This window comes from Schistocerca nitens, chromosome 8 (assembly GCF_023898315.1).
Source record: "Schistocerca nitens isolate TAMUIC-IGC-003100 chromosome 8, iqSchNite1.1, whole genome shotgun sequence".
Taxonomy (NCBI): Eukaryota; Metazoa; Arthropoda; class Insecta; order Orthoptera; family Acrididae; genus Schistocerca; species Schistocerca nitens.
In genome coordinates, this window is record NC_064621.1 from 204,491,324 (window position 1) to 204,519,079 (window position 27,756).

General features: G+C 38.3%; 1 protein-coding gene across 11 annotated transcripts in view; it reads right to left on the reverse strand.

The window, feature by feature from the left end:
- LOC126199364 (protein polybromo-1) overlaps positions 1-27,756 on the reverse strand; it is a 355,023-nt gene that overhangs the window by 30,085 nt on the left and 297,182 nt on the right. For 9 of the 11 annotated variants that reach the window (XR_007540157.1, XM_049936255.1, XM_049936256.1 and 6 more), the window contains one exon: positions 5,951-5,998. The exons of the other annotated variants lie outside the window; for them this stretch is intronic. Coding sequence is in view for 8 of the 9 variants with exons in the window: in XM_049936255.1 (XP_049792212.1) it covers positions 5,951-5,998 (48 nt within the window). In the remaining variant the exon portion in view is untranslated. The remainder of the gene's footprint in view (positions 1-5,950; positions 5,999-27,756) is intronic. 11 annotated transcript variants of the gene reach the window in all.

The following is a 27,756-nucleotide window of genomic DNA, read 5'->3' on the forward strand; positions in this document are numbered from 1 at the left end:
CTTCATTACAAAGTTTCGTTCAAGTTGCACAGCACTGTGTGTATTAAACAAATTAGATAATACTTGGCACAAACATTCCCTAAAACTTAAAAACCAACAATCTCTTTTGAAACAGGTACATAATGACTAAATCACTGTTGTCAATAGTATAGAGTAGAACTGCAGGGAATGCTAAATAAAGTGATACAGGCTCTTTAGGTATTTTATTTGTTCCAGAACCATTATTAACTTGGTGCAACCATATGTTCAATTCTCTACTGTACAATAAGGGCCCGAGAAAGAGAGGGGTGGGGCAACATATGATAACAAGGAACAATTGGGTAGTAACGACAGGCTGCTCATAATTAACTTTGCAATTGCAAGTAGACCAAAAGGCACAGCAAATACTGAAATCAAAAGGAAGCAAATGCATTACTAGGAATGTAAAACAAAGAAATTACAAAAAAGGTGAAGGTGCACTTTTCAAATCTCAAGGAATGGTTTGTGGTAAGACAAACGATACAAATTGGTCAAAAGAAAACATTTTTAGATCATTATTCAACAAATGACATCAGAGATACATAGAATGCTAAGAAGAGAATCATGAGGAAAAAAAGCAATGGAGAAATAAATATATCATGGAAGACCTAACAATGGAAAATCCAGGATGGAATAACGACAATATTATGATAATCATTAGGGACTGGAAAAATTCGCATTTTGCAATAAATGTGAAATAGATGTTAATTCTGTCTCAAAATGCGAAAATGTGAAATTAATTAATAGATGCTGTTTCACAGTGAATTTTATCTAGACAAGCTATTAATCAGAGATAGTTTGAAATAGTTTTATTTTCTGCACATAATATCGAAAATGTAAGCAGTTACTGGCATTGTACATCATATGGCGAAGCCCACTTTGGAAAGATAATGTGTGCATGAACTGACTAGCAAAATAAAGTGTACAAACTCAATGATTTATCAATGCACTCAATGATCTGGCACCATGCTAATTGTGGATGGATGATTGGTGTGTTTAAGGTACACGTCACATGATGCAATGTAGCACTCAGCCAAGGGACCTAGCATTTTACAGGAAAGAAACACATTTGTTTGTTACCTTAAGCTCAAAAGATAGCCATCCCCGAATGCTTTGTGTTGTGTGTTGCTCGTTGTTTTCTTTTCTTCTTTTTAAGTAACTGAATCTACTAATCCTGGTCCATCACGGCTTTCAATTATGATCCGTAGAACACCAGAAGAGATCAGCCATCCCTGTGATAATGTGTCAGTTCTGCTGCCCCACACTGCTCCTCCTCACGTGGCGGTAAAATTCTAGTTCGTTTACACTCGCGGCCATCAGTGACTATAGCCTATAGCGCCCGCCCTCTGCAGTATAGCGATTGGGAAACAGAACCTGTAAAGTTTTACGACGGTGCCGAAATTCTTCCCATAATGCTAAAATTGAGTTGTTGTATTTTCCATTCTACTTCTATACAAAGTGCCTTTGCCAGTTATGCCAGTAGCATTGTCAAGCATGGGTCTTAGGGCTAAGTCCCACGAAATGTTAAAATTAGTAGTCTGCAGATCTTTTAATCTTCAAATTGGGCGGGAAAAGACAAATGATGTCCAGAAACAACTATAAGGAAGACACATTCACGTAACTGGCGGGAAAATGCTGCTGCGTTTCAACAGAACAATCAGTTTTGGAAGCAAAGGCCATTTCGGAAGAAAAAAGTGTTTAAGATTCTCCAAAAGCAAACATTCCAGTCAAAAAGTTGCCAATAATAACTTTTCTCACCAGTCAATTTTAAAGAACTAATAATTTGTTTGCCTTCACTCATGCAAAATTTTTGGGACTGGTGCTGCCATCTGGAATGTAGGAGTAGCAGATCTTTGCACCGCTAGGTAGCGAGAGCTGCATATCCAGTGAGTCAATGAGCGGAGTGGCATTAAGCTGGAAGGACGTGTTGTGTGTCCACAGTGATTTCCATAACACTCCGTGTTTGGTGTGTGGCGATTTTAGCAAGGCACAGCGTGTTGAAGTGTGCGCGGACCTTCGTCAGACCGCATCTGATGATCCAACCTTCTTGTCAAGGGTTATCACCGGCGATGAGAGCTGGATTTACGGTTATGACCCAGATACAAAGCAACAATCGTACCAGCGGAAGAGCCTGGGCTCTCCAAGACCCAAATAAGCGAGACAGGTGAAGAGCAAAGCGAAGAGAGTGATCATCATTTTATTTGATACCAAGGGAATTGTTCACAAAGAATTCGTCCCACCCAATTCCACGTACTACTGTGACATTTTGCGATGGGTCCGTGAAAATGTGCGGCGACAACGGCCCGAACTTTGGCGTCAAGGGAACTGGCTGCTGCATCACGACAATGTGCCCTGTCACACGCCCTTCCTCACTAGGACTTTTTTTTGGCAAAAAACAACATGGCGGTTGTACCCCATCCAACGTACTCGCCAGATTTGGCACATTGCGACTTCACACTATTCCCAAAACTGAAACTCAAGTTGAAAGGCCTTCGGTTCGACACTAGTGAAGATTCAAGAAGCATCGCTGGCGGTGATAAACACCCTCAAAGAACAGGACTTCCAGAAAATGTTTGACCAGTGGCAGAAGCACTGGGACTAGTGTGTATGTGTGGATGGGAACTACTTCAAGGGTGATGGTGACCATTAATCAAAAGGTAAGGTTTTCAACAGAGGACAGCACCAGTCCCAAAAATTTTGGACAGCACCTTGTATTTCATTGACAAATGCCACGATCATCAAATTCTTTTTTGTGTTACAACACTTCTCATGTTATTCTTTCGGTCCTTTCACTGTCATTCATTCTCATCCTTAAATATTTACTACACCTACATTTATCTGCCAAAACATTATGGGTATGTGAGGTATATACATTAAGCTCCTCAGAAATACCATTGTTTGTGGTCCACACATGTAAGTCTTTTAAATAATTTTCATTCTGTATTTAGTGATATTTTCTTCTGTAAAATGTAATACATATTTAAGTGTAAGGGAATGGTATCTATAAAGTTAGTACGTAGTGCATAAAGATGCTGCAAGTGAATTTATGTTTTCAAACAAATCTACTGTAATGTTGTTGTTGTTGTTGTTTGCTGCTGCTGCTGCATGGATATAAGTAATATTTAAAAAATCATAGCTACAGTTTGATAAACATTAGTTGATAGCTGACGTTTGCACTTGCTACTACGGAGTTGCCATGTTGTCTCTTGCCTACTGCTCAGTTATGGGTGACTCACAAACATGACAGGTCACTTCAAAAATGGGATTAATGTGCAACACGAGCAATGTTAGATGTGACTGCCACGAGGTATGTCGGAAACATGAGATGCTCTGTCGACAGCTGATTTTAAGTGACCAATGACTAAACTGTGGGAGAGATGTGTTTTGTAGCCCTGAATTTAAACTTATGTCCATCACAACCTCCTAATGTGCAATATATCCGAGAAAACAGTGGTCAACAATTTGCGGCAGAACTAAAATCAGAATTCCTTTGTTCATGTTAATAAAAGTTAACATCTATGAGCAAACTCAAGGCTGAAAACATTCAGTTTCAGTGCTAAAGGCAAACTAATTTCTTGCTATCATTGGTTACCTGACATTATCCTCACACTGGCTACATGAGCTGCCGCACTACCAACTGATTAGCAGTTCTCATGGGTACTTTGTTGCAGATTACAGGCAATACACGCATGTTTCAAACCAAAAGAGAACGATGCGACGAAAAATAAAGCAAATAAAAAACGCAATATCATGATGAACATGACACAGCAACGTATTGCAAACAAAAAATTACATTTGAACACATTTACTGAATAAAAATAATATATACGTTTGATTAGATTTAGCGAAAAAATAAAATAACATTCTCTATGCCTGCCAGGATTCAAACCTTCCACACGTCATGTTAGTGTGCTAATCATTGTGCTATGCCACACTTCGTGAAGTAGTTTTAAAATGTGGTGACACTGCAAGCTTCAAACATTTGGTTTCACACAATGTCGTACAAATCTTACCTAATGCAAGCCAATCTTTGTGATTATGATAACTGTGTATGCGATGCTGAATCACGTCTTGTCCAGAAGTATCCAGTAACATTTGGCTAGGGATGCATGTAAAATGCGTGTATTTTGTTAGCAGTTTTTGAGTGTATTGTTTTTTTGTGTGATTCTCATGTGTGATGAAGTAGTAAATTGTGTCAGATGAGTAACTTGGGATCCAAACACATCAAGAAAGAAAGCTGGGCAAGCATTGGAAGGAAACTGACCAATTGTTGCAGGAATTTGGCAACAGCAAACAGTTCGGGCATGTCACTGAACACTGTGATTGGAGGAAACCAGCTGCAACCCAAGAGGTATCAAACTATCAAGCAATTTTAATTGGATTATAATCAAAACTGAAGCAGCTGAATATTTTACGGAACTCTACACCTTCTTTAGATAATACGTACAATATAGCACAACATTCTGGAAAGGGTGCAAGAGTGTACAAGATGATGCCAATGTAAGGGGAGAAATGAAGTACTTGGTTATGGCAATATGCTGACCAACCATCATAATGATGACTGAATTACTTGAATTTTATCATTAAAGTAGGAATAAGTTATCTTTTACAGACTGGAAGACACCTACTTACAGTGTAACGACATGGTGTAAAACATACTTTCCACTGGCGTTCTCACGTAACTTCCAAATGCATGTGACCCACTTGAAAAAGTAATCCTCACTGAAGATGAGGAAGCACACGGCTTTAGAAAGATGAGTGTTATATAACAGTATCCAGAAAATGTATTATCACAAAAGTCAATTACAGGAGCTAATAGTTCTACAAGAGACTAATGCATGGCAGTTGTTAAAAACATGAACAATTCTGAAGAAGCTATAGTCATTATGCAAGACTGGGTGGGTGGGGGTGGGGGTGGGGGACAACATAATGGTAAAAAGATTCAGAAAGGCGATAGGATCTCTACCTGAATTCCACAATGTTCAAGAAACAAAGGAAGCATATGATTTAGCATCCATGACTTTCTGTGCTGGGTCTTTAATAAGTGCCAAGGTTGGATGTAAGAGATAACAATGGATGATATGGAAAACAAATAGTATAAAATTACACCTGGAAGACAGATAAAAAAAAATTGAATTTGTTAAGAAGCCAGTACAACATTATGAATGTAGAAATGGTCATATCATTCTTCATTTCTTATTAACTAGTAAATACTCTGGCTACAATATAATGCATTTAGTTTCAGGAAATAATTCTTCTTGTAAATAAACTCTCTCACAGAGCAAGAAACTTAGTTTAATTAAAATATTATAAGCAACAAACCACAAGGGAAGGACTACACGAGACATTAGATGGTAGTGCATCATAATTCAAGTTTACACTTTCAAACAAGCTACACTGAAATGTGGACACACACACACACACACACACACACACACACACACACACACACACACACACACACAATATGTAGCATATTTAGGTCTTTCAGCAAAAAGACAAAAACATAAAGTAATACTGTATGCCGTACATTTGAAATTGTGTGTCTGTTTTTTCACTGCACATTTGCATTTCAATAAACAAATGTTATAGTTAACCAGACACTTCAAAAGGCAGCAATCAATTTCTTTTGAAATAAAATTTCTAAGATGAGTTTTTAAAGCATCAAATGAATTAGTTAGCGAACTCCACACATAAAAAATTGATACTCCTCTCTATGAGTAAAATACTAACGATATGAGTAAATGTTATTTTTGCATACCCCTTAAGTAACAACAGGTATTACAAGAGGAAAAAATTGTGAACAATTATACTTGTGAAAATGACGCAATTGTGGCCATTTAGTATTTATCCTCCCCCACCTTTGATTGAATAACACAGTAATCTATATGTTGTAGCATGTTATTAAATTACACCATAAAGCATCACTCACCGTCTCAAATTTAATTCCCTCAGTGTTCTGTGCACTTTCACTGCCAATCTGCAACACAACAAACTGCAGTTCATGCAAAGCACCATGCAAGGGAGATATTGTGTGATAGGGTACGTGAGAACACTGACACATCTAATGCTAAATTTACTGTGTTAGCTCTACACATTCAACACATCAGGTGTAGCTCTTCTAGGACATAAATTTAACACTAATAGTCAGTTGATAGCATTCTCAGTTATTTGTAAGTAACAAGCCAGTGAAATTAAAGTGAAATTAAAGGTGCTGTAAGTAAAAGCAGACAGTCAATCAATTGATATGCATAGAGAAAGTGGTTTAACATTTCATGCCTATAAAGTTAACAGGGGAACTTAAACATTTTTATATATACAACAGATATTTAGACAGCATTCTGACAGCTGATTTAAACTAGTAGTGAGAATGCAATCTGTAAAATGTCCTCCAAGTAAGTTACCTGCATTCAAATAGTATTATGTAATACAACGAATTCATGGAGTGTCCGTAATTTCAAATGAGCAAATTTAATAACACCAAATAAAACCAATTAATAACACACAAAATTCTGCATATTAAATGCTTAAAACTCAACTTACCAGGTTTCCAATGTCTGTAAATAAATTAAATATCACACCAGCAATCACATATAAAAAAAATTCACTAACAACCTGTAAGAACTGCCAATAAATAATAATATTCACTTACACAAATGTAACAGAAACAATGTTTATTTGAGGCATCGTGTTCCCCATAATGAACACGAATCCAATTCCAGATTCAAATTGCAGGATCATAGAAAAATATTTCTCTCTCTCTCTCTCTCTCTCTCTCTCTCTCTCAATCAACCAATCCCAATCTGTTTTCAAATTATGTTTTCATTTTACGAGATGACTTTTGTTCCACAGTTTCTTACTTGGGCCTATATTACCTGAAATTTTATGCTAGTTTTGGCATTTGTAATCAATATAGCATAAAAATTTTACAAGTAATCAAATAAAAAGTGTCAAAACTGCAACTTTTAAAAATCAATATAGACTGAATCAGAAAACTGTCTGTCACATGAGAACAATGTTTTGCACAGCACTGGTATCCTGACAGATACTTCATCTACCAATTTCACTGTAAAAAGATTTATTTTGAAAGATTAGGCACTGCATATGGGATAACACACAATGAAATCAAATATTTGCAATACAGTTTTGCAGTGTCTTGTATTACACAGTGCCTGTATAACAATATGCAGTGTCCTTCAGACATGCAAGCATGCACATTTGAAGCACACTGCACATTACTATGTGTACACTGCAAAACTGTATTTCATACCTAGACAGGCCCCTTGCAGGAATCACAGCAAGTGTGCAAGTACAGGACGTGTACACAATGACATATAGATATTTGGGTCAGTCCAGGTGGTGTGCACAAATAGCTGAAATGGTTAAGGTGACCACTAGCGATAAGTGGGAGATCTCAAGTTCAAATCCTGGTCAGACACAAATTTTCATGAGTCACTAATAAACTGTACAGCTGATGTCCAGTCATATTCACAATCTACAGATATGTCTCTTCCAAATATTTGTAAGTTATGTTAAAAGTATAGGCACAAAAGTAAACATAGATTCTTCGAGGGTAGATCATAAACTGCAAAACATCAGATGTTGCCTATAACAAAATGGAGAAAAGAGAAGCAGATATATGAATATCAAGAGTTCAGATGGCAAACCATCACTAAGCAAAGAAAGGAGAAGTAAACATGGAAGGAATATTAAAAGGACTATAGAAAGGAAATAAATTTGCTGTCAATATTATGGAAAGGAGAGAGAAAGCACATGGCAATCAGATGGGAGATATGAGACTGCAAGAAGGATTTTGACAGAGCCCTGACTGATGTAAGTCAACACAAGGCAACTGGTGCAAACAACATTCTCTCAAATTGTCAGAAACCTTGGCAGAACATATGACAAAACCATTCCACCTGATACACAACTCCCATGATAGGCAAGACTCCCTTACACGTCAAGAAGAATGTGATAATTCCAATCCCAAAGGAGACAAACACACTCATAGGTGTGAATATTACAGAGCCACCAGTTTAATAAGTCATGACTGCAAAAACTGAAGAACAAAAAAACTGGCGGAAGCTGGTCTCTGGAAAGATCAGTTTGGTTTCTATTTAAAATAATAATGTAGGAACATAATCCTGTGATTTGTCTTAGAAAATACTCTGAAGAAAGGCCAAACCCAATTTTTATAACATTTGGATTTAGAGCAAGCTTCTGACAATGTCATAATTCTACAAGTACAGGGCTAAAATACAAGGAACAATAGGTTACTGGCAATCTGCACAGATACAAGAGTGTCATAATAGATGAAGGACATGAATGGCAAGCAATGGTTGAGAAAACCTTCATACTAAATTTCCGCTGTTGACAGAAATTGGAAGTTGTGTGTGTGTGTGGGGTGGGGGTTTATGAGCACCCCTGGATCTAACTGGTGTTACGGTGAGCGTGGTGCACAATATCTGGTAAAAGTGTCCACCTTATTATTACTGGACAGAAATTCCCTTTCAGTTTTGTTAAAAGAGAAGTTTTTTTTTTTTTTTTTTTTTTTTTTTTTGTTTTTGTGGAGGGGTTCTTCTTTAAATTTCTGATATATGTTTAGGAACACATCTTCCTAAACCTAGTTTGAGTTTCAGAAAATACCCTGTTCATTAAATCTTGCCTTACAGACGACTGGGAACCCTCTGAAAGTCTTGTCGCTTGCTACAGATCTATACAGAAGATGTCAACTGAAGCCATCAACAAAAAACCAAACTCAAGATTGTTAGGTTACGAGGGGCAAAATGGTAGTTAAACTTCTAGGTGAATATTTAAATAGTGCTGTCATGGGGTTAGAAATGACATTGCAGGCTGCTAATCCACCAATGGCAAGGAAACTGAAGAAAGTTATACTCTGGAAGAGTCTTCAACTACAATGTTACATTTAATTCTCAACCATCTCCTAAAGACACAACTGAAATTGATAAGACAGATGTTTAAATGTTAATACTTTTTGAGATGTACTTTGTCTGTTCTGAATGTGAATTGCATAACTTGAAAAACGATGTTGCAGAACAATATAGGGGTGGATCAGAAATTACGACATTAAATGTGCATCTTTTTCAGATTTTCTCTGAAGCCAGGAAAAAAATCATTCAGTGTTAGGATATTAACTTGAGTTAACAGGCACAAACTAGTTTACTGCATCTCAGAGTTGAATTAGCTGCTTATATATATATATCTGACATCTCTGCTTGTGTCTGTATATGTGTGGATGGATATGTGTGTGTGTGCGCGAGTGTATACCTGTCCTTTTTTCCCCCTAAGGTAAGTCTTTCCGCTCCCGGGATTGGAATGACTCCTTACCCTCTCCCTTAAAACCCACATCCTTTCGTCTTTCCCTCTCCTTCCCTCTTTCCTGATGAGGCAACAGTTTGTTGCGAAAGCTTGAATTTTGTGTGTGTGTTTGTGTTTGTGTTCGTTTGTGTGTCTGTCGACCTGCCAGCACTTTCATTTGGTAAGTCACATCATCTTTGTGTATATTATATATATATATAACCACACACACATAAAATTGCCTCACGAAAAACAACAAAACTTGTATCAAGAAACAGGTCAGAAAATAAAATGACTCACAACGAAGTGACTGAAAACAAACTCGCAGAGCTGTCTTAAGTCAACCTTAATTGTATGTCCATTGTGCATAACGAATATGTATCTGGAACTTCTCCTTTTTACATTCTGGTGGCATTTACAAGGTATGACATTAATTTTGACACACAGGAAACCACGTATTTATTTGTGTATCTCCGTAACAACTTGGAAGGAATATTATAGATTAAATGTAAGTTGTATTTATGTAAGAGTAATTAATTATCTTATGATCGCTTTCAATCAACAGTTCATTGCCTGCCTTGCAATCCAATGGAAATAGTGACAAATGAGCACCGCATCCCACAATGACAGATTTCAGGGCTGACACCAGACAGTTCCAAATGCGTAAACCATACGAACAACGTAATTTTTAAGTATCTGTACACCAGAAAATTCCAAGGGTGGAAACCCCATTAAAAACGCAAAACGCAATATTTCATACAACTGCTTTTCAGTAACTTCTAGTTCATGTTGGTAGCTGAAATTTAGGTAAAAAGAAGAACTCGTTGGTTTCAATATATCAAGTTCGACCATTCACATATGAGGGAGGGTTGTAGTCAATGCTATAAAATCTGTGTCTGGTACGAAGTAAAGGAAACTAAGAAGAAATTTGTAAAGAGAAATAAAACTCACAGAGAGGAAATAAAAACATTAAGGTTTATAACAACATTGTAATTCTATCAGAATGGCAAAGTACTTAGGATGATCAGTTGAACAGAAGGCATAATTAAATGGAAACAAGGGTAATAGACTGTAGTCAAATTAAATCAGGCAGTGCTGAGGAAATTAGGGTAGCGAACAAGAAAATAGAAGTAGTGGACAAGTTCTGTCATTTGGGTAATAAAATTACTGATGACAATGGATGAAGCAGAGAGGATATAAAATGTAGGTTCACAATACCAACAAAACAACAAAAGACATCTCAAAAGAACTAAGTGTCATTGTGTTACTGGCGATATATATTGAAAACAGTTAATAAATATTATTATGCAAACATTTTTTTAATTTCCAGTACATACATCACATTACTGCAACTATGATTGGCGATGCCGACGTGATAAGAAGATGGTTGGTTGGTTGGTTGGTTGCTTGGGGAAGGAGACCAGACAGCGTGGTCATCGGTCTCATTGGATTAGGGAAGGATGGGGAAGGAAGTCGGCTGTGCCCTTTCAGAGGAACCATCCTGGCATTTGCCTGGAGTGATTTAGGGAAATCACGGAAAACCTAAATCAGGATGGCCGGACGCGGGATTGAACCGTCGTCCTCCCAAATGCGAGTCCAGTGTCTAACCACTGCGCCACCTCGCTCGGTAATAAGAAGATACGGCGACAAGCAGAAATATGCCCGAGGATCGGCTGGAAGCAAATAGGGTTAGCATTAAAATTCCTCCTTTTTGGAGTGAAAAATCCGAAATATGGTTCTATGAAGTAGAGGCACAATTCAGTATTTGTGAAACTGTTCCTGAAGAGACTATATTAATCATTTAGTGTCACATTTAGAACCAAAATACATCGAGAATATCTCTGACATTATGTGTGGCATGAAAGTGAATATGTATTTGTGATCTACGGGTAGAGTCTTTGATAGTAATCAAAACATCCTCCATTCTGGGTTTGAACCCTGCCGCTACTTAGATTTTCAATACCAATCATCAGCACTGGCAGCCAAAGATTTCCAGCATAATAAGTCATCCTCGTTCTGCCAATGACCTTGTCAAAGAGGGCAGAGGAGCACACAGAGGTTCAGCGTACTCTCTTGTCCTTGGATTCAGGAACTGCCCCTGGAGGCAGAAGAATCAGCAATGATCAACAATATTATGATGATGCAGAAGACAATGGAAACCAATGCAGTGAAGACACACAATGTGTACCCACAAGGCAGCTGAAAATGGTGTAACAGGAGCAGGGTTTGTTATGAATAGGAAGGTTGGGCAGAGAGTGTATTACTGTATACAGTTCACCGATAGGGTTGTTCTCACCACAATCAACAGCAAATCAACATCAACAAAGATAATTCAGATATACATGCCGACATCACAAGATGAAGATGAAACAGGAAGTGTATGAGGATATTGAACAGGTAGTTCAGTACGTAAAAGGAGATGAAAATCTAATAGTCATGGGGGACTGGAATGCAGTTGTAGGGGAAGGTGTAGAAGAAAGGGTTCCAAGAGAATATGGGCCTGGTACTAAGAATGAGAGAAAAGAAAGACTACAGGAGTTCTGCAACAAATTTCAGCTAGTAACAGCAAATGCCCAGTTCAAGAACCATAAGAGGCAGAGATATAATTGGAAAAGACTAGGAGGTACAGGAAGATTTCAGTTACATGACATCATGGTCAGGCAGAGATTCCGAAAGACATACCCGGGAGCAGATATAGACTCTGATCACAACGTAATAGTGATGAACACAGGCTGAAGTTCACGAGATTAGTCAGCAAGAATCAATAATCAAGTACTAGGACATGGAAGTGCTAAGGAATGAAGAGATACACTGTAAGTTCTCTGAGACTATAGACACTGCTGTGCGGAATATCTTTAATGGGCAGGTCACATGAAGAGGAATGGAGAACCCTGCAAAGGGCAATCACAGAAGTTGAGAAGAAAAACATAGGACGATAAAGGTAACTGCGAAGAAACCATGGCTATCAGAAAAAATACTTCAGTTGATCTAAGAAAGAATGAAATACAAAAATGTCAGAGAAATTCAGGAATGCAGAAATAGAAATCACTCAGGAATGAAATAAGAAGAAAGTGCAGAAGTTACGATTAAATGGTTACAAGAACCACGCGAAGAAATAAAAAAACCGTTGATTGTCGGAAGGACTGACTCAGCATTATTAAAAGTCAAAACAATCTTTGGTGAAATTGACAGGAAGGGTGGTAACATTAAAAGTGCAATGTGAATTCCACTGTTAAATGCAGAGGAATGAGCGGGTAAGTGGAAAAAGGGCACTGAAGGCCTCTATGAGCAGAAGATTTCTCTGTTGGGATAGAAAAAGAAACAGGAGTCGACATAGAAGAGATGGGGGAGCCAGTATTAGAATCAGAATTTAAAAGAACTTTGGAAGAGCTGAGATCATTTAAGGCAGAAGGGATACATAGCATTCCGCATGAATTTCTGAAATCATTAAGGGAAAAGCCAACAAAACGAATATTCATGCTGGTGGGTAGAAAGTATGAGTCTGACGTTATGCCATCTGTCCTTTGGAAGAGTATCATCCGCACAATTCCGAAGGCTACAAGTGCTGACAAGTGCAGGAATTATTGCACAATCAGCTTAAGAGCTCAGGCATCCAAGCTGGTGACAAGGATAATATAGAGAAGAATGGGAAAGAAAAATTGAGATTTATTACATGACGATCAGTTTGGCTTCAGGAAATGTAAAGGCACCAAAGTGGCAGTTCTCACATCGTGCTTGCTAATGGAGGAAAGACTAAAGAAAAATCAAGTGACTTTCACATTTGTACGATCTGTCCACCTAGGAAAAGCTTTCAACAATGTAAAATGGTGCAATTTCTCAGGAAAATAGGGGTACGCTACAGGGAGAGGTGGATAATATACAATACGTACAAGAGCCAAGAGGGAATAAAAAGAGTGTTAAGACCGAGAACAAAGTGTTTAGATTAAAATGAGTGTAAGACAGGGAAGTAGTCTTTTTGCCTCTACTGTTCAGTATACAGGGTGGTCCATTGATAGTGACCGGGCTAAATATCTCATGAAATAAGCATCAAACGAAAAAACTAGAAAGAACAAAACTCGTCTAGCTTGAAGGGCGAAACCAGATGGCGCCATGGTTGGCCCACTAGATGTTGCTGCCATAGGTCAAACAGATATCCACTGCATTTTTTTAAAAATAGGAACCCCCATTTTTTATTACATATTCATGTAGTATGTACAGAAATATTAATGTTTTAGTTGGACCACTTTTTTCGCTTTGTGATAGATGGCGCTGTTATAGTCATAAACGTGTAGGTATGTGGTATCGCGTAACATTCCGACAGTGTGGATGGTATTTGCTTCATGATACATTACCCATGTTAAAATGGACCATTCACCAATTGCGGAAAAGGTCGATATCATGTTGATGTATGGCTATTGTGATCAAAATGTCCAACTGGCGTGTGCTATGTATGCTGCTCGGTATCCTGGGCGACATCATCCAAGTGTCCAGACCATTCGCCGGATAGTTACGTTATTTAAGAAAACAGGAAGTGTTCAATAACATGTGAAATGTCAACCATGACCTGCCCAAGTAGGTGTTTTAGCTGCTGTTGCGGCTAATCCGCGCATCAGTAGCATCTCAAAAACGTCAGTGTTTAGAATGCTACAGCATCGATTGCACCCGTACTATATTTCTATGCACCAGGAATTGCATGGCAACGACTTTGAACATTGTGTACAGTTCTGCCACTGGGCAAAAGATATATTACGGAACGATGACAGATTTTTTGCACACGTTCTATTTAGCAATGAAGCGTCATTGACCAACAGCGGTAACGTAAATCGACATAATATGCACTATTGGGCAATGGAGAATCCACGATGGCTGCGACAAGTGGAACATCAGCGACCTTGGCAGGTTAATGTATGGTGCGGCATTATGGGAGGATGGATAATTGGCCCCCATTTTATCGATGGCAATCTAAATGGTGCAATGTATGCCGATTTCCTACATAATGTTCTACCAATGTTACTACAAGATGTTCCACTGCATGACAGAATGGCGTTGTACTTCCAACATGATGGATGTCCGGCACATAGCTCACGTGCGGTTGAAGCGGTATTGACTAGCATATTTCATGACAGGTGGATTGGTCGTTGAAGCACCATACCATGGCCCAAACGTTCACTGGATCTGGCGTCCCCGGACTTCTTTCTGCGGAGAAAGTTGAAGGATATTTGCTATCGTGATCCACCGAAAACGCCTGACAACATGCGTCAGTGCATTGTCAATGTATGTGCGAACACTATGGAAGGCGAATTACTCGCTGTTGAGAGGAATGTCGTTACACGTATTGCCAAATGCATTGAGGTTGACGGACATCATTTTGAGCATTTATTACATTAATGTGGTATTTACAGGTAATCACGCTGTAACAGCACGCGTTCTCAGGAATGATAATTTCACAAAGGTACATGTATCACATTGGAACAACCGAAATAAAATGTTCAAACGTACCTATGTTCTGTATTTTAATTTAAAAAACCTAACTGCTACCAACTGTTCATCTAAAATTGTGAGCCATATGTTTGTGACTATTACAGCACCATCTATCACAAAGCGAAAAAAGTGGTCCAACTAAAACATTCATATTTCTTTATGTACTACACGAATATGTAATAAAAATTGGGGGTTCCGGAGTTGATATCCGTTTGACCTACGGCAGTGAAATATAGCGGGCCAACCACAGCGCCATCTGGTTTCCCCCTCCAAGCTAGACAAGTTTCGTTCTTTGTAGTTTTTTTGTTTGACGCTGAGGTATTTGGCCCAGTCACGATCAATGGACCACTCTGTTTATATCAAAGAGGCAATGACAGAAATTAAAGAAACGTTCAAGAGTGGAATTACAATTCAAGGTGAAAGGAGATCAATGATAAAATTCACTGATAACATTGCTATCATGAGCGAAAGTGAATAAGAATTACATGACCTGTGTAATGAGTACAGAAAACTGATTGAGAGGAAATCCAAGGAAGATTAAAGTAATGAGGTAGCAGGAATGAGAAGAGTGAGAAACTTAACATCAGGATTGACGGTCAGGAAGTACGTGAAGTTAACGAATTCTGGTACCTAGGGAGCAAAATAACTAATGATAGATGGAGCAAGGAGGACATCAAAAGCAGACTAGCACTGGCTGGCAAAATGGACATTCCTGGTCAAGAGAAGTCTGTTAGTATCAAACACAGGTTTTAACTTGAGGAGGAAGTTTCTGAGAATGCACATTTGGAGCACAGTATTGCATGGTCACGCAACACAGACTGTGGGGAAACCAGAAAAGAATTGAAGCATCTGAGATGTGGTGCTACATAAAAACGTTGAAAATAAAATGGACTGATATGGTAACAAATTAATAGGTTCTGTCGAGAATCGGAAATGAAAACACAGACAAGAAGGGATGGATGCAGTTTAATAACTCACAGCTGCAAAATACTGACGCCAATTCTTTACAGACGAATGGAAAAACTGGTAGAAGCCGACCTAGGGGAAGATCGGTTTGAATTCCGTAGAAATATTGGAACACGTGAGGCAATACTGACCTTACGACTTACCTTAGAAGAAAGATTAAGAAAAGGAAAACCTACGTTTCTAGCATTTGTAGACTTAGAGAAAGCTTTTGACAATGTTGACTGGAATACTCTCTTCCAAATTCTAAAGATGGCAGGGGTAAAATACAGGGAGCGAAAGGCTATTTACAATTTGTACAGAAACCAGATGGCAGTTAAAAGGGTCGAGGGGCATGGAAGGGAAGCAGTGGTTGGGAAGGGAGTGAGACAGGGTTGTAGCCTCTCCCCAATGTTATCCAATCTGTATATTGAGCAAGCAGTAAAGGAAACAAAAGAAAAATTCGGAGTAGGTATTAAAATTCATGGAGAAGAAATAAAAACTTTGAGGTTCGCCGATGACATTGTAATTCTATCAGAGACAGCAAAGGACTTGGAAAAGCAGTTGAATGGAATGAACAGTGTCTTGAGAGGAGGATATAAGATAAACATCAACAAAAGCAAAACGATGATAACGGAATGTAGTCGAATTAAGTCGGGTGATGCTGAGGGAATTAGATTAGGAAATGAGACCTTAAAGTAGTAAAGGAGTTTTGCTATTTGGGGAGCAAAATAACTGATGATAGTTGAAGTAGAGAAGATATAAAATGTAGACTGGCAATGGCAAGGAAAGCGTTTCTTAAGAAGAGGAATTTGTTAACATCGAGTATAGATTTAAGTGTCAGGAAGTCGTTTCTGAAAGTATTTGTATGGAGTGTAGCCATGTATGGAAGTGAAACATGGACGATGAATAGTTTGGACAGGAAGAGAATAGAAGCTTTCGAAATGAGGAGGTATTGAATAGAATTCGGGAGAAGAGGAGTTTGTGGCACAACTTGACGAGAAGAAGGGACCGGTTGGTAGGACATGTTCTGAGGCATCAAGGGATCACAAATTTAGCATTGGAGGGCAGCGTGGAGGGTAAAAATCGTAGAGGGAGACCAAGAGATGAATACATTAAGTTAGATTCAGAAGGATGTAGGTTGCAGTAGGTACTGGGAGATGAAGAAACTTGCACAGGATAGAGTAGCATGGAGAGCTGCATCAAACCAGTCTCAGGTCTGAAGACCACAACAACAACAAGACGAAGTACTGCTATTACCATTTTTGGTTTGGACAGGTACTGTAAACCTGAAAAATACGCACTTCCATTTAACTATAAAAAAATTAAAATTACTTGATAGACGCAATTCATAAGTTATTATCACCCCCAAGATGGCTTACATCAGGTAAGCTTCGCACGACACTCAGTGAAGCCAAATTTTTTAAGATTGTCAATTAGTCATCACGTCTGGGACAAAAGTCGCTTGTGCTCTAGCTGTTTGCAGTGTTATGGAAAACAGCATAGTGGTTAGTGCATAACCTGACTAGTATGAGGTCAAAGGTTTGAATCTCATAAAATGCAGTGAATTTTTTGTTTTTCTAAATCTAATCAAAGGAGTTTGATTACTATTTTTACTGAATTAAATGGTTTAATTTTTTTTATATCTAATACTTTGCTGTGTCATTTTCATCACTATATTGAGGTTTTTTATTGACTTTTCCATTTGCTCTTATTTTTCTTCCCTTTTTTCTGCTTGTGTTGCCTATAATTTGCAACCAGGTGCCGACAGAACTGCTCATTGGCTGGTTAGGCAGCATCCTGTGTAGCCAGTGTGAGGATAGTTTCAGATAACCAATGACAATGAGAAATCACCACTAAAACTGAAATTCTGCTGCAGAAGATGGCTATGCAATACATATTATGAAAGTTTTCTGTCTTGAGCTTGCTCTTAGAGGTTAGCCTTAACTGCCATGAACAAACTGATCGTGATTTTAGTTCTGCTGCAGATTGCTGATTGCCATTCTCTTGGATAAGTTACAAATCACATGTATGTGGTTCAATTAGGACACGAGTTTAAATTCAGGGCTACTAAACCTGTCGTCTACTGCACTTCACTCATTGGTCAGTTACAACCAGTTGTTGCCACAGCATCCCCCATTTCCATCATACTTTGTGGCAGCCACTTCCAACATTGCTCTTCATTATATATTTACAGCATTTGTGAAGTGACCTGCCGTATTTGTGGTCACCTATAACCAAGCAGGAGCCGGCAGCGAATGTGGCAACACTGTAGCAAGCAACACACATCAACTACCAAGTAATTTTAATCAGACTACAGTCCGAACACAGAATGTGGACCAGCAATTGCATTAGTGGCAAGTTCTACTAACCAAGGCAACAGCCACAAAACCTGCATATTTGTAACTGACGGGGGGGGGGATATTTGCAATTTTTAGTTGACAATGGGGCTGATGTTTTTTTTATTCCAGCTAACCGAAAGGTTAATGTTTAATCCTCATATACATTGTATACTGCTAATTGCAACAAAATTCCTTAATCTGGGATTGAAATCTGTACTATTGATTTGGGACCGCGGCGTCAATTTCAATAGCAATTTACTGTTGTGAAAATCTATAGATCTATATTTGAGGCCAATTTTTTTTTTTAATAAATTCCAGCGTCAATTTCAATAGCTATTTATTGTTGCGAAAACAACTAAAGCTATGTTGGGAGCCAATTTTTTGAGTAAATTCCAATAGTTAGTAAATGTCCATACTTATATAACCAAGTTTTGTTCTGAGGGTGACATGTCAGTCTCAGAAGAAAATGTCACAATTAACAAGAGTCAAATTACAAAATTTACAGGCCAACTGTTGCAGTATTCAATTACCATAACCTAATGTGGTACCCATCAAAATCACATATGATGTTGAATACTTGATACCACTGAAGGTCCACCCATGTTTCTTAGAGCAAGACAGTTATACTCAAGAATTTAAATCCATGTTAGGCAATGGCATCACTAGGCCATCTAAATCTGCCATCTCTTCCCATGGCACTCAAGAAGGATGGCTTGATATGTCTCTGCGGAGATTACAGATGGTTAAATGAAAACAGTTCCTGACCTTTATCCTGTACCTGTAATAGGAAATTTTCACTGTATTCTGCAAGGCAAAAACAACTTCTAAAATTGATCTGTTTAAGGCTTATTATCAAATAACCATTGCTGAAGAAGATAAGAACAACACACAGCTATAATCTCATTATTTGGATTGTATGAATTTAATGTAATGAGTTTCAGTCTGCAGAATGCACTTTCAACATTCCAGTGATTCAATGATGAGCTTATGTTCGCAGTGGATTTTGTGTTTCCTTACCTTGACAACATTTTAATTGTTTTATTCAATACTGAAGAACGTTGAGCAGATCTCAAACTGGTTCTAGAGTGCTTGTCTAATTACGGACTTCAATTTAACATCCAAAAATCAATCTTGGAAGTAAATGAAATAGAAAGTGCAAGCAATTATGGAGAACAAGTTAGGTGACTAACTCTATGAGCTCCGTATGTTTCTTGGTCTTGTCAATTATGATAACCACTATCTTATAATTGTGGCACAATCTCAAACTGTTTTGCTTGCATGACTATATTAAGGGAGCAAAATAGAAGGATAACACAAATTCAGTGGACTGAGGAAGCAAACGAAAATGTTTAAGAAATTTAAACATTACATTGCAAATGTTGTGCTTGACTTTTCCTAACTATGCATCACTATGCATAGATGCATCAGATGTTGCTGTTGGTTCTGTACTTCAAAAATTGGAAAAAGGAAACTAGTTCCATTCTTTTCACAGAAATCATGTCTATCACAGGATTTTTACAGTACCTATGATCAAGAGCTGTTGGGAATTTGCCTTTCTGTAAAAACTTTTAAGCATTTACTGGAAAGAAGAGACTTCATAATCTTCAATAATCATAAGCCACTTACATTTCCTTTTCAGCAAAGTGACGAAAGGCATCTCCTCAACAGATAAGACAACTGCAGTACATTTAACAATTTTCAACTGATATTTGTCATGTTAGTGACCACGACAATATTGCTGTGGATGTCCAATCCAGAACTGATGAAGTAATGATGATGGACTATGATGAAACTGGGAAGAGCCAGCTGAGCAACATCAGGAACTGCAGCAATTTCAAACAGGAATCGACTCCTTAAACTTCAACTCGTATCAATTTCTATCACGAAAAACATTGCTCTGTGACACTCCAAGTGTGAATATCAGACACTACATCCCTCAAGCTTTTCGTTATCAAATGTTTCTCCATTTTCATGGTTTAGCTCATCCTGGCATAAGGAATACAGTGAACTGCTAACTAGTGGAGTTATTTGATCAAGCATAAAATGTGATGAGAGACAGTGGACTAAATCCTGTGTTAGCTGCTAGAGATCCAAGATCATTCACCACAAAAATTGCAATTCAAAAAATTTGTAGAACCTGATGAACATTTCAGTGTTGTACACATTGACCTCATTGGATTTTTGCCTCCTCTTAATGACGTGACTTACTGCCCAACTTTTACTGATCATTTTGCATCCTGGATGGAAGCCATACCACTCTAAGATATCATAGCCGAAAAAGTAGTGAAAGGCCTCTACCAGCACTTGATTGTAAGATTTGGCATTCAATCACAGGTAATCACCGGCCAAGAAACACAGTTTTAATGGCAATTGCTGAATAATTTGGGCATAGCTTTTGGAATAAAAATTCAACATACAACGCTGTATCATCTTCAACGTAATGGCACAGTTGAGTGATTACACAGAACTCTGAAGTCTGCAATCACAACCCATAATGTTTCTAACTGGACAGAATCTCTATTAGTCTTGTATTGAGATTGTGCACTGCAGTCGAGAGATATCAAACCATTCCACTGCACAGATGGTATATGGGAAGACTAGAAGACTTCACGGTGAATTATTTGAAGAGCCAATTATGAAGATTGATCCGATTCATTTGCATCTGATTTGCAAAAGCAAACATTATGTCTGACACCCAGTACACCCACAACAGCGCATCAGTGTTTTTCCTGCGAGACCTGCAATATGAGACATGCAATGTGTTAGGGTTTAAAAAAGAAACATTAGAACCTACATATGATGGTCTTTTCCCTGTCAAAGCAAGCCATGAAAAATATTTCGTTATCGAGAGGCAATTTAAACAACAAATGTGTCAGTGGGCAGACATAAAACTAGCCTGTGTGTTGCAGGAAAAAAGGGAATCAGGAAAACATCTTCCAAACTTTTCCACGGATATCCAACCACAACATACCCCAGTGGGACCACCGCCAAATATCTGAGTATTGAAGTCAGGAAGGACTATAAGGTTTCCAAATTGATTCTTGGAGCAAGTTATCTCTGTGGAGAATTTATGAATGATCACATCAGACACTATAAAAAGTTTTTTGTAATTCTGTTGTATCTTTATCACATTCATAATATTTGTGACTATGTTTTCGTATCTCTCACTTTTTTCCAATATGCTTTATAATTGTTTTGTTTTAATTTCATATTGATGTTTTGTATGAAACTGTCTTCGCAATGTGTATTAATTCGTAAATTTGTTACTGGTTGGGGAGTAGTGTGAGCACAGTGATAGAAATTTGAAATGAACATTTAAGTTTTATGAAGTTGGCAAGACCAACAAAAACAACAATGGATGTTTGAAGAAAAAGCAAATAACATTGTGTGATTATTGATTTATATTGGAAAAACGTTAATAAATACTGCTAAGAACAATTTTTGAGCTCCAATAAATATACCGTGTTACGGAAGTTACGATGGCATGAGCAAGAAAAGCATTTCTGAAAAAGAGAGATTTACTGATTCAAATATCAGTTTAACTGTTAGTAAGTTTTTCTGAAAGTATTTGTCTTGGATGCAGCAATATACACAAGTGACATATAGACAATACACACAACAGATAAGAAGAGAACATAAGCTTATTAAACGTGAAGCTATAAAGATGAATGCTGAAGATTAGATAGGTAGATTCAGGAAGTACTTAAGAGGTAATCAACTGAGTTGTGAAGAAAAAATATTCATGGAACAACTAACTAAAAGAAAGGACCAACCGATAACGACACATCCTGAGGCATCAAGTACTGTTCAGCTTGGTAATGGGGTTATGTGTGGGGGTTAAAACAGTGGAGGGAGACCACAGTTTGACTACAAGAAGCAAGTTCAAACTGGTGTTACTTGCAGTAGCTATAAAGAGATGAAGAGGATTGCAGACTATAGACTAGCACAAAGAGCAGTGTGAAACCAGTCTTTGGGCAGAAGGAGACGACGACGACGACAAGCTAACTGAGGAACAATGGGAGAGAATCATTACTTTCTATGTGAAAGCAGCAAAAAGATTACTTTCACTACAGAACAAAAAACGCAAGTGTGACCATTATCCAGCCAAATAACTAGCAAGAGTATTGCCTTCAAAACTAATTTTGGAGGTAAGGCATTTTCAAGTAGTACTTATTAAGTCATGTCATATATAGATTATCAGCATGCCTTCAATCCTCAGCCACTGTGGTACATATACAAAATTTCAGTGTACGTGCTAACAAAACAATGTTGGAACACCTCATGCAACCAGCACATCATTCACTTAAGTGCAACTGTGTAACAAGTGTTTACAGTTAATGTCTGAAATACATAACATCAAACTATGTGTGAAAAATGTGTTTATTTAACAGATGTTAGTTTGACAGTGTGTGTGTATCAGACACAAGTAACAAAACAGTATTGCTCACCAATGTTAAGTCTGCATATTATGAAAATATACAAGGAGAAACACTGTATTTATAAGACAATGGCGTGAGACTGAAAGCAAGCCAATTATGCATATATGATATCTTTTTACTTTATCATGCATGGCTTGAAAATGGCTAATAGCTAATGGCTAAAACTAGCTGCAAAGTAAGTTTGATAAAAATAGAAAGAAATCTCTTTAGAAAAATATGTTAAACTTAGAAGCATACTAAGGAATGGAAATGAAGGAAATAGCATGGGCAGGTAAAACAGAATGGTAGCATGCAGAAAAATGGTAAATGTTGAAAAACCAGAAATACTGAAGAAAGAAGATAGTCTCAAATCGTAATGTGATCTTAGCTGGTCAAATATAAAGAAGGGAGTACTGATTTCGAGCCCAGGTGGAAGATCAGTTGTGTATGTCAACACATAGCTGTAGTCAAGGATTTGACATCCTTTGGCACTATTTTGCTAGAACTGAGGTAAAACATGGTGCTTCTTTCCCCCAAATCTTTTAAGAAAAAACCTCTGACTGAAAAATGGAGGGGACAGAAGTATCTGTTTGAACAGACCGTACTCTTTGAAAGTTACAGAGCTCTATCATTTTCAGTTCACATTAGAACATTGTTTGCAATATGAAAAAGTGCTCCTGTGTCCTCCTCTTACTGCACATATGTGCTATGGGCAGTAAAAGGTATATTTCAAGCAAAGTGTCAATAACATTATTCAATACTCTATTAACTGAAATGTCATCTACAGCTACAAAACAGAGTGAACTGACCGCAAAGTGCTGTTATTCAAAAGCAATAACTGCTTGGGCTTTAGCCAGGTCACAGGGAAACTTCTGCAAAGATGTAGGAAGTAGGGTATAACAAGTACAGGACTGAATGCTCCAAAATGAAGTAAGCAATGATATTGGTGGCAGGAAGTGGTGGTGGTGGTGGTAGCAGCAGCAGCAAACGAGCACATACTGCAAGTAAAATTACAATCTATGGAAATCTGCACTGCACTGCAAAGAAGTGATATGCACTAGAAGTACTTTGTGTCTCTCCAGTAACAGTTACGTCCAACAGGCAACTGTGTTGGCATGTGTCACATATGAAGCACCACTAGGCCCTGCTTTACACAGATTCCAAATAGCCTTGTTGATCATGGATGATTTATCCCATAATACAGCAAGCAATGTTTTGCTATGTTAATAAAATTGGAACAGCAAGGATCTCTTACACCTGACACACTATGAGGACTTGCAGCCAGATGGTAAGTGGTGGCTCTCCAGTCACAGCATGACGACTAGGTATGGGGCTAGTCCAGTGAGCAGCTCTGGGTCAGAAAAAGAAGATAAAGAAGATCACTGACAGTTGCAGTGGACTTGGCATGGCCACTTTGGGCATATACCTATAACAGTCACATAACGTGATTTTGTATACGTCTCTGACAACTCTTCAACTCTTCACTGTTGTTGCAGCTCTATAGATGACTATTACTCATGCCTGCTACTGTTTGCCCCTCACAGCTGAAATCTGGCAACAGTGCTGTCAACTGTTGGGGTTCTTCTTCACTATTATAGTATGATCCCCTTACTACAGAGAGCATCAACAATCTTAATACGTTGATTTAGCTGAACCAAACACAGTGCACCCATAACATAGATGAGGCCTCACATACAAGGTCCCTGAGGTAAATGCATGATAGTTATGGATTAAATAATTAATAATTAAAATAATGATGACCACAAAATCTCTCTCTCTCGCGCTCTCTCTCTCTCTCTCTCACACACACACACACACACACACACACACACAGCTTTGAAGCAGCTCTGCAGCACACTCTTCTAACACTTTATAACTGTGAATTACAAGAGATGTGTTCTGTTGAAGAGTCAGAGGAACAAAGAGACTGGAAACACAAGAAAGAGCACTGCACTCCACTCCACTCCACTCCTTACTATGGACTGTGTACTAGTTATAGCTATTATAAGGAGGGTAACACTTAATACACTTCCTTGAAGGACACATTCAACTGCTCAAAACTTTCAGACATAACTTCACCAAGTTTGTACCTAAAAAGTTTTGCGATAAGAATGATTGAATGAATGCAGATGACCACAGAAGCCCCACTTCTGGAGCTATCATATCTATTCCTATACAGTTTTGTCTACTTAGGTAAGAGTGTTGTATAGTCCCCTCTAGAAGGGTAAGAGTGTCGTCAGTGAATCAGAACCTCCCGAACCCACACTGAGAGTAGCTGAAAGAGCTGCCTTGTCTCTAGTGTCCAAAGCAAGCAATGATTAACAATTTGCTCCAGGATTTATCTGATGTTGTTGTTGTTGTGGTCTTAAGTCCTGAGACTGGTTTGATGCAGCTCTCCATGCTACTCTATCATGTGCAAGCTTCTTCATCTCCCAGTACCTACTGCAACCTACATCCTTCTGAATCTGCTTAGTGTATTCATCTCTTGGTCTCCCTCTACGATTTTTACCCTCCACGCTGCCCTCCAATGCTAAATTTGTGATCCCTTGATGCCTCAAAACATGTTCTACCAACCGATCCATTCTTCTAGTCAAGTTGTGCCACAAACTTCTCTTCTCCCCAATCCTATTCAATACCTCCTCATTAGTTATCATTAGTTATGTGATTTACCCACCTTATCTTCAGCATTCTTCTGTAGCACCACATTTCGAAAGCTTCTATTCTCTTCTTGTCCAAACCAATTATCGTCCATGTTTCACTTCCATACATGGCTACACTCCATACAAATACTTTCAGAAACGACTTCCTGACACTTAAATCTATACTCGATGTTAACAAATTTCTCTTCTTCAGAATCGCTTTCCTTCCCATTGCCAGTCTACATTTTATATCCTCTCTACTTCGACCATCATCAGTTATTTTACTCCCTAAATAGCAAAACTCCTTTACTACTTTAAGTGTCTCATTTCCTAATCTAATTCCCTCAGCATCACCCGATTTAATTTGACTACATTCCATTATGCTCGTTTTGCTTTTGTTGATGTTCATCTTATATACTCCTTTCAAGACACTGTCCATTCCGTTCAACTGCTCTTCCAAGTCCTTTGCTGTCTCTGATAGAATTACAATGTCATCGGCGAACCTCAAAGTTTTTACTTCTTCTCCGTGAATTTTAATACCTACTCCAAGTTTTTCTTTTGTTCCCTTTACTGCTTGCTCAATATACAGATTGAATAACATCGGGAAGAGGCTACAACCCTGTCTCACTCCTTTCCCAACCACTGCTTCCCTTTCATGCCCCTCGACTCTTATAACTGCCATCTGGTTTCTGTACAAATTGTAAATAGCCTTTCACTCCCTGTATTTTACCCCTGCCACCTTCAGAATTTGAAAGAGAGTATTCCAGTTAACATTATCAAAAGCTTTCTCTAAGTCTACAAATGCTAGAAACGTAGGTTTTCCTTTTCTTAATCTTTCTTCTAAGATAAGTCGTAAGGTTAGTATTGCCTCACGTGTTCCAATATTTCTATGGAATCCAAACTGATCTTCCCCTAGGTCGGCTTCTATCAGTTTTTCCATTCATCTGTAAAGAATTTGCGTTAGTATTTTGCAGCTGTGACTTATTAAACTGATAGTTCGGTAATTTTCACATCTGTCAACACCTGCTTTCTTTGGGATTGGAATTACATCTGTCAACACCTGCTTTCTTTGGGATTGGAATTATTATATTCTTCTTTAAGTCTGAGGGTATTTCGCCTGTCTCATACATCTTGCTCACCAGATGGTAGAGTTTTGTCATGACTGGCGCTCCCAAGGCCATCAGTAGTTCTAATGGAATGTTGTCTACTCCCGGGGCCTTGTTTCGACTCAGGTCTTTCAGTGCTCTGTCAGACTCTTCATGCAGTATCTTATCTCCCATTTCGTCTTCATCTACATCCTCTTCCATTTCCATAATATTGTCCTCAACTACATTGCCCTTGTATAAACCCTCTATGTACTCCTTCCACCTTTCTGCCTTCCCTTCTTTGCTTAGAACTGGGTTGCCATCTGAGCTCTTGATATTCATACAAGTGGTTCTCCTCTCTCCAGAGGTCTCTTTAATTTTCCTGTAGGCAGTATCTATCTTACCCCTAGTGAGACAGGCTTCTACATCCTTACATTTGTCCTCTAGCCATCCCTGCTTAGCCATTTTGCACTTCCTGTCGATCTCATTTTTGAGACGTTTGTATTCCTTTTTGCCTGCTTCATTTACTGCATTTTTATATTTTCTCCTTTCATCAATTAAATTCAATATTTCTTCTGTTACCCGAGGATTTCTATTAGCCCTCGTCTTTTTACCTACTTGATCCTCTGCTGCCTTCACTACTTCATCCCTCAGAGCTACCCATTCTTCTTCTACTGTATTTCTTTCCCCCATTCCTGTCAATTGTTCCCTTATGCTCTCCCTGAAACTCTGTACAATTTCTGGTTCTTTCAGTTTATCCAGGTCCCATCTCCTTAAATTCCCACCTTTTTGCAGTTTCTTCAGTTTCAATCTGCAGTTCATAACCAATAGATTGTGGTCAGAATCCACATCTGCCACTGGAAATGTCTTACAATTTAAAACCAGGTTCCTAAATCTCTCTCTTACCATTATATAATCTATCTGATACCTTTTAGTATCTCCAGGATTCTTCCAGGTATACAACCTTCTTTTATGATTCTTGAACCAAGTGTTAGCTATGATTAAGTTATGCTCTGTGCAAAATTCTACAAGGCGGCTTCCTCTTTTCATCAATTTCATCAATTTCTTCATCATCTGCAGAGCTAGTTGGCATATAAACTTGTACTACTGTAGTAGGCATGGGCTTTGTGTGTATCTTGGCCACAATAATGCGTTCACTATGCTGTTTGTAGTAGCTAACCCGCACTCCTATTTTTTTATTCATTATTAAACCAACTCCTGCATTACCCCTATTTGATTTTGTATTTATAACCCTGTATTCACCTGACCAAAAGTCTTGTTCCTCCTGCCACCGAACTTCACTAATTCCCACTATATCTAACTTTAACCTATCCATTTCCCTTTTTAAATTTTCTAATCTACCTGCCCGATTAAGGGATCTGACATTCCACGCTCCAATCCGTAGAACGCCAGTTTTCTTTCTCCTGATAACGACGTCCTCTTGAGTAGTCCCCGCCCGGAGATCCGAATGGGGGACTATTTTACCTCCGGAATATTTTACCCAAGAGGACGC